This window comes from Danaus plexippus, chromosome Z, assembly GCF_018135715.1.
Source record: "Danaus plexippus chromosome Z, MEX_DaPlex, whole genome shotgun sequence".
Lineage (NCBI taxonomy): Eukaryota > Metazoa > Arthropoda > Insecta > Lepidoptera > Nymphalidae > Danaus > Danaus plexippus.
This window is the reverse complement of record NC_083559.1, coordinates 3202193-3210348: the sequence shown is the minus strand read 5'-3', so window position 1 is coordinate 3210348 and position 8156 is coordinate 3202193. Positions and strand designations below refer to the sequence as shown.

The 8156-nt window shown below is 32.6% G+C and overlaps 2 protein-coding genes across 2 annotated transcripts; one reads left to right on the top strand and one right to left on the bottom strand.

Moving 5' to 3' along the window:
- The first annotated feature begins 580 nt into the window (after positions 1 to 580).
- LOC116777567 (uncharacterized) lies at positions 581 to 4695 on the top strand. Its single transcript, XM_032671187.2, has 7 exons — positions 581 to 819; positions 2889 to 3041; positions 3186 to 3316; positions 3385 to 3640; positions 3720 to 3904; positions 3979 to 4180; positions 4384 to 4695. The coding sequence occupies exons 1-7, from the start codon at positions 684 to 686 to the stop codon at positions 4503 to 4505; spliced, it is 1185 nt and encodes a 394-aa protein (XP_032527078.1). The 5' UTR covers positions 581 to 683; the 3' UTR covers positions 4506 to 4695.
- Positions 4696 to 4701: 6 nt separating this feature from the next.
- Positions 4702 to 7820, bottom strand: LOC116777765 (prostaglandin E synthase 2). Its single transcript, XM_032671473.2, has 5 exons — positions 7441 to 7820; positions 6296 to 6505; positions 6017 to 6219; positions 5432 to 5644; positions 4702 to 5216 (listed from the first exon to the last, which is right to left on the bottom strand). Exons 1-5 carry the CDS (start codon positions 7714 to 7716, stop codon positions 4952 to 4954), a joined length of 1167 nt encoding a protein of 388 aa, XP_032527364.2. The 5' UTR covers positions 7717 to 7820; the 3' UTR covers positions 4702 to 4951.
- Positions 7821 to 8156: the final 336 nt, after the last annotated feature.

Sequence of the window (8156 nt, the reverse complement as noted above, 5' to 3'; positions counted from 1 at the left end):
TTTCAATGATACTTACAAGTTTAAAGAGAGCTTCTTAATAATCTCGATTGAAATATCAGGTTTAGGGCAAACATTTTTTTTTTTATAATTCTTAGGAATAATCGGTATAAAACAAACAAGAGACAACCTCATTCAAAAAAGGAACATAAATGAAATAATTCTGTTTCAATTGTAGGAATGATTTGAGATAACTTCACCTGAATCTAATTTACGATATTATATATGTTGCTGGACAAAATCTTTTGCTGGTTGTACCCTCACCAAAATCTGTGACGTCAAACTACATACCTACGTTAATTGTAAAATGAGTGAAGATTTATGAATGAAATACTATCAACCTGAAAATTTGGGGTAAACATTCCATTCATCATTTTTCTTTGTCGTTCAAAAAAACTGCTTGTCATAAATCCCAATGAAACTAATTGATATGAAAATGACACTATTTCAGATGACCGCACCATTTACATACTATGACTGAAAGTGCTAAACGAATAACGGCAATTCCTAACAGTCTTTACAAATAACCTACCGTTAGGGTCTACTTTATTTAAGTTTCATGTTCTGACATCGTCCGCTCATTTCGTAATTCAAACCATCCTATTGAACACCCATTCGATAATGTTCAGACATTAATCGTAGCATATCTACATCTGATATTTCCTTAGTGCTGAAAAACGGAGAAAATGACAAGCAAATTATTTTGGTTTATTTTTATAACATCAGTTATCGCTATTGCAGCGTTTACTGTTTTGGAAGACAATTTCGAAGATGAAGACAACTATGACGTCGATACTCATGGAAGAAGAGAAGGCAAAATTTGTAAGTACCTATCAATTCCAATATTTTTTTTTAATATCTATATAAAAAATTATTTATTCAAAAAATAAAATGCATACGCGACGTCTTTTCGAATCTCCCTTAGTAATAAATTTTTAGCTCTGCGACTAAATTAACTGTCAATAACTATGAATTAAACAAAACGGAACATGAGTTGCAAAATGAAAAATCGTATATAATTTTTACGAAGTATTTTCTTGATAAAACAAATATAAATAATCTATGTTTACATAACTATGAATAATAATATGAGACTTTTATTTTAATTTAAATGAAACTAATATATTTTCGGATATACTACGCGGATTTTATTATTTTAAAACTACATAATCCCGACGTTTCGGTTACTTTTCAGCAACCACATCTCGTCTGCCCGTGATCGCGGTTGCTGAAAAGTAACCGAAACGTCGAGATTATGAAGTTTTAAAAAAAAATATCCGCGTAGTATATGCGAAAATATATTAGTTTCATTTAAATGAATAATACTCGCGAAAGTCTTAGATCTCATTTTATTTTAACTTTATCAAACAATTTTTGGTTTAGTTTTTAAAATTATTCCTCTCTATTTAAATACAAATAATTCGTCTTATTGTTATTATTACATGCGTGCGCTTACTGGTCTTTCCTCTCATAAACTTGTTGCTTGTGTTAAAATCTATTTTCCGTTGTCTTATACAACAAAATTATTTACTTTGTATATAAGCTTTCATTTTAAATTTGGTAAAAAAAATGACAGTATGCATCCAAAGTTTAAGGTTATACATGTTTTGTAAAAATTAAATCAAATATTATTTTTAATATTAACTACAATGTAAATAACGCAAAGAAAGTATTCGGAACAGCCAGCTGTTCAATAATTTCTTTAAAGAAAACTCAAAATATAACGATGCTGATAATTTGTGAAAGTCAATTGATGGACGTAATTACTTGTAAAACTGGACCAGCCGGAACATTACTTACAAAAATCTGATCAAAATACTTGTGGATTAGGTTAAGTTTACAACAAAAATTTATAAAGAGTTAAGTTAAGGAGGTCACTTAGCACGTTTCTAGCGTGTCGCTTGTAAACAAATAACTAGTATGATATTAACTAGGATAGTGGGTTGAAAAAAATTTCTTAAAATCTACTGCACACTCCAATTCTAATTTATGTCAATTTTATAACACTTTATAACAATGTCTTCTAATTATAAAATAATTATAATTGTTATAAAATTCACGAATTTCGAAACTGCAGTTTTTGATTGAATATATATTAAAAGCGCATCTAATGTCTATCCCTCATACATACTAGGTATATAACTTATTTATGGTATTTATTTGGCTTTGGGCGGTTCTTCGTATCAAAAGCTAAGGCAGCAAAAAAACTGTGTTTGCAAAAGTAAGGCAGTGTTTCTTGAGGGACAGCTATATATCATCATCAGCTATATATATCAGCCAAATATTATCTAACTAATTGGACTCTGTGAGAATCATGGAAAAAGACATATCGGTGGCCGTGATTTGAATAAAACCACTCTACTCATGCCTGAATACAAGTTTAAAGTAGCCAGTCTCTCAGTATTTTATGATATACTAAAAAGTACAAATGAAACTAATATTATTCGTTTTACTACGCTTTTTTTTTAAACTACATGCTCCCGACGTTTCGGTTACTTTTCAGCAACCGTGATCACGGGCAGACGAGATGTCATCTCATTTCATTTAAATGAATACTCGCGAAAGTCTTAGATCTCATTACTGAAGAGTGTGCATAGGAATTACACAATTTATATCCTATATAACCTTTTTACCATCGGACGACCAGTTGGACGAAGAGTCCCCATACTTTCATCAGAGACAACAACTATTAGAACAATTTGCTCTATTTCCTGTGTCTCTATATCCTTCATATTATAATTTGGGTGTCCTCAAGGCTAGAGTGGATATACCGTTACTGAGTTCATCGCCTATGATTTCGTTCCCACCACTTCTACCAAGGGATGGAATGGCAGTAAGCACTAAATAATAATCATTACTCTATAAATTATTCAGGTTTTATTTGTTTACAGTATTCCCGTTCGTCAGTATCGTCCGTTTCGCCAACGTGGAATGTTCTAGTTCGAGTACAATGAACGGCATCTGTCTTGCTCGTCGCGAATGCAATAATCTTAATGGCACCATCACAGGCACTTGTGCCTCTAGAAGAGGCAGATGCTGCATTGGTAAATATTAAAAAAAAAAAACTAAAAACTTTGTATGATAGTGTCCATTTTGAAATCACTTTGAATTTGGTATCTAAAACGTACCTAGAGTTTACTTTTCATGAATATTGTAATTGTTACTTATATAATAATATAAATTTGTAGTATCAAGAAGTTGTGGGGCAACCACAAACGTAAACAACACTTACTTCACTAGTCCGGGATATCCTTCGGCTTACGCTGGCGGACAATCGTGCAGCATCACAGTCAATCGCTGTAATAGCAATATTTGTCAGGTAAATATTCTTTATTGTAAGTCAATAGCCAACGACAATGATGAAATTATCGTATGCTATTTTTGCAGCTTAGAATTGACTTCTTGGATTTGGTTTTGGCGCAACCCGATGGCGATGGCATCTGCAACACCGATTTCATAAGTATAACTGGAGGGAATACAGTTGTCCCTCTTCTTTGCGGTGACAATACTGGTCAGACTTTATTCGTTGATTTCAACGGAAACACCGCTATAACAATAACCGTGACAGCAACCCTTGCCACCACGTTTTCAAGGCGATGGAACATACTGTTAACTCAACTAGGATGCGATTGTCCTGGAATTGGTAAGCAATATTATCACCACGCATTGCGTCATTGTAAAAATAAATATATTTTTGGAAATCTAAATGAAAAAAATTCCAGCGCCAAATGGATGCCTGCAATACTACACGGGTACTACTGGGACCATAAACAGCTTCAATTACGGCACCGCAGCTAACACTGCTCTGAGTGCCTCACTCGTTACAGGAACAAGACAAATCGCCAATTTAAACTATGGTATATGCATCAGAATGGAGGCCGGTTTTTGTGGAATACAATATGCACAAGTAATGTATAGTACATATTTTCTAAAAAAAAAATCTTTATCTGAATCTAATATATAACCGTATTTGTTTTTTAGTCTGCAAGTAGCGTTTTTTCTTTCACTGTGACGGGGGACGTGGAAGGCGCTGATAACACAGTGTTGGGGACGCCAATAGGAGCTGTGAACGGGGTCGCGTGCACAACTGATTTCGTCGTTATACCCAATCCTGTGACTACTGCTACCGGTGTACCAGTCAACACTGATCGCTTTTGTGGTCTTGGTTTCGTGCCCGTGCAAAGTAAGCTCTATTCAATTGTGATTAAAGTCTTTTTTCGTTTATCATCCAGCTTTAATCTCTACCTTAATTTTTTGCATTAATAATATTGTCTCTATTCCTCCTTCCATCTTTATGACATTAACTAGGAAGGCAACAGTTTAAATAAAATTCCAAATATATAAAGTAGAAGATGAAATCATAAAAAATATCATTCTCAATTACAGCTAACGCTAAACCGTTCGTGTTATACGTTGTAACGAATGGTAATGAGGGTGTGACTGCAACGACGCCGCCAGATGTCGCCAACAGAGGTTTCTCTCTCATGTACACTCAAGTCGCCTGTTAGATGAATCAGCCAGAACATTGTTATTATATTAAATAAATTACTCAAATTAAAACTCAAATTAAAATAACGTATCACACTTAAAAATTAGATATCAGCCCCACACGATTGGATCACGCTAATATTTTCTTTTTGATGTGCTAATTTTTGTTTAAGTAAACTATAATAACTAATAAAATATTTGAAATAAGAACAGGACTTTTTCATCAACGTTTTATTAACTAGCAACATAAATGTTTCGTACTTAAATTACGCCAATTAAATAAATGTACTGTATTTTAATGATGAGAAAAAATTAAGATTATCTCAGATGAACAATATTATCACATTTTCATAATACGTAAATCATGTACCGAATTAATGGTCAGAAAGTAAATAGAATAATAACAGCTAAACATATTATGCCCACTTCTATGTTAACTTGGTTACAAGGAAATTCTTATGTATCATTAAGCATAAGAAGCGAGATGTTTTCCACTCGTTTCTTTCATGTTCATCTTCATAGCTTGGAACCATTGGCCTATACTGGTGTTGGTCTTTAGATCTTCGAAGGCACCACAGCCCTCAATACTGCTGAGGACTCCGAAAACCGATATATCTGCTAGATTTGGTTTATCACCACCCAGGAAGGGAGTGCCTTTTTTCTGGATAGCTTTCATCCAGTCATTAGCAGCATCGTACAGTGATTGTCGAACATCATCTTTAATGTTGTGTCTGAAAACAATTTTCATGAATAGGTACATTAATAATTCATGAAATCTATGGACTCTACAAAATATAATAGATTAATATGCTCCCAAACCATATAGGAATAACAAAAAAAAATAAGTATAAAAAAATACTACAAATTAAATATCCACACATCTGAATGATTTAGGTTATATTAGGTAATATACTGTTTTTCTTTATTTAATAAAAATGTTAAACACCTGGACTTTAATCTCTTTGATATAATCCACATAGCTGCTGCACCAACATACACCATTAATGCACACTCCCAGGCCGGGAAAGTTTGCTTCCAGCCACCAACTTCTTCAAACCACTTGAAGGTCTCCAAAGCCTCCCCGACAGTCCTATACACATTGGGTGACAAGGTGTGAACCAACACCTGATCGGCCCACTGCCGCCATTGGCGTTCCTCCCTGAGGAAATACCATTCTTCTTATAATTATCACTAAATACATGCAAAGTAATACTCCACCCAAAGAGATTTCCCAGCCCTTCATTATATAACTATATAATTTTCACTAAATTCATGAAAAGTAAAACCTAGAACATAGATTGACATACAAAGAGACAATTTTATTCTTTGTTTGATGAACCTAAATGGTTATGTGAAATATATAACATATACATGAGAGGTATAGAATTTAAAAATAGTAAAAAATCATATAGCAAGGTGCTACTGAGCTCAACTGACTGAAATTATCATTTTAATATATAAATTAAAGAATAATACAAAAAAAATAACATGTTTCAGTTAAATTTATTCACAATTTGAATGCATTACTTACGCTTCAGCAGCTTTTTGCTTTTCATCAAGCAAAGGTGCGTTGTTCATAACAAAATATTTATTTGTTATGTCCGTTGCAATTTTCCCGGAGTCATTAACAAAGCGGGTCGCGGGATAGAATTTTACAATATCGCTCAATTGATAAGATTTGTCTCTCAAATATGTTTCTAACATAGATATTATAGCAGTGCTGTCTAATAATTGCTAGAAAGTTAAAAATACAAAAATTTATAACACATTCGTCATAAACAAGAAAATTATTAAATCAATAATTTTATACTTGATATCCTCCGTCCACTTTGGCTAGCAGAATAGGCACTTTCTTGTAATTCGACCATCTGATTGCTTGTCTGAGTACAGCATCGACCTCAACAACTTCATAATTAATACCACGAGCGTCGAGGTATGATCGAACCTTGCAGCAGAATGGACAAGTGCGGTATTGGAACAACACCAATTCCAAATTACTGTTATCGGAATCGTTAACAACCTTAAAAATTACATCGCATGATATAATTACTTGTATATGATAAAAATTTATTTGATGTGGAAATATTTAATACAAATTTATAAAATTATCGCTTAAAGAAGATTGAAAAAAAAATTGCTGACAAATGTATGTGTAAAAATTGTTCAACCTTAACCCATAATCTATATATATATTGTTATGTAGTATAGATTTCATTATCTAATGTTATATAGATCTAATACACAGAATAGAAAGGACAAGAAAAAATGTAATTCATAATTTTTTCAGTCGCACAACATTCACCACCTATTATAAATTGCATCTTCTGATAGAACGAAATGGCATTTATTGAAAATATAATGCAGGCAAAGACATTTGCAGAGGCAAGCCTTAGCCAATTGTTAACTGCTCAACGGGAGGAGCTCAGTCTTCTTATGTTAAAATAATTACAATTTATTGTACATTCATTATAATTTCTTCTATATTACTATTTAATTCAGTACAGTTCAGCTTCCGAAACGCAGCCCCACACATTTAAGTTACTCTTTTCGCTAAGACTGCTATGGTATAAATTTATTAATACAAACATTATTTAATATACTTGATGAAAACAAAACATGAAAATATATGCATAGCTTGTATTAACAGTTGTTTATATGAATTTATTTAAGAGACCAATGCAGATTGTAGGCTCTTCAAACAATGTGCTACTGGCCTTATGCTTGCTTAATACCTGGTTTTAGTGCTATAAGGACATTAATAATTTATTTAAAAAAAATATGACAAGACTCCATAAAATATACATATGGAGACAGCATGTTCGAAAATGCAATGTAGAGGTATGTAATGAGTTAATGTAAGTTTTTCTGTTTTTTTTACGTATGTGTAAAATTTTATCGTGAGTACGATAGGCCACTAGACCAACGATTTTTACCTCTGAATAAAGAGATACGTACTCTATACTGGGCTTGATATTTAGGGGCTTCTTTTAGTAAGACGTATTCTTCCACTTCTGTTGCTTTCAGAGGCTTCTTAACATTTATCTTATAATGTGTGTAACCACCATATCCAGCCCCAACTAAAATACCCACACTGGCACTTATAAGGGTTAGTTTTGCCGTCGAACGAGGAAATCGGCTTTTGGTGGAATAAAATAATTTTGAAAATGAGGATTTTTCGTTATAGTGGGAAGGGACCACTTTTCGAAGAATTGTAAAAGTAGGACGCCACATTTTAAATTGAACTAAATATCATTAGACGTTATTCTTTTTCTATTTCAATAATAGGTACTAACTCCAATATTTTTGGCAAAAGAATTAGATATCATATATTGGTCTCAATTGTCATTTGTCAATTTTTCAATTGCCAACAGATAACAAGCTACGGTTAATCCCATTTATATACGTAGGTATAAAGGCACATTGAGCTAAACTGCAGGATATTAAATGAAATCTAGTGAAGTTGTATCTTAAAATAATTAAATTCGTTTTCTCAAAAATTACAGGATACGCAAACAATATTCTTTAAAACTCCTTTAAAAGCATTGAAGAAACTTTAATTTTTTTTTAAATTGAAGTAATTTTAAAAGGAATTAGGCCTGCAAGTATGTGCCTTTCAAACTAAAGCCATTATTCAAGACCTAAATTACAACTAAAAGCACGTTTCTGAACTT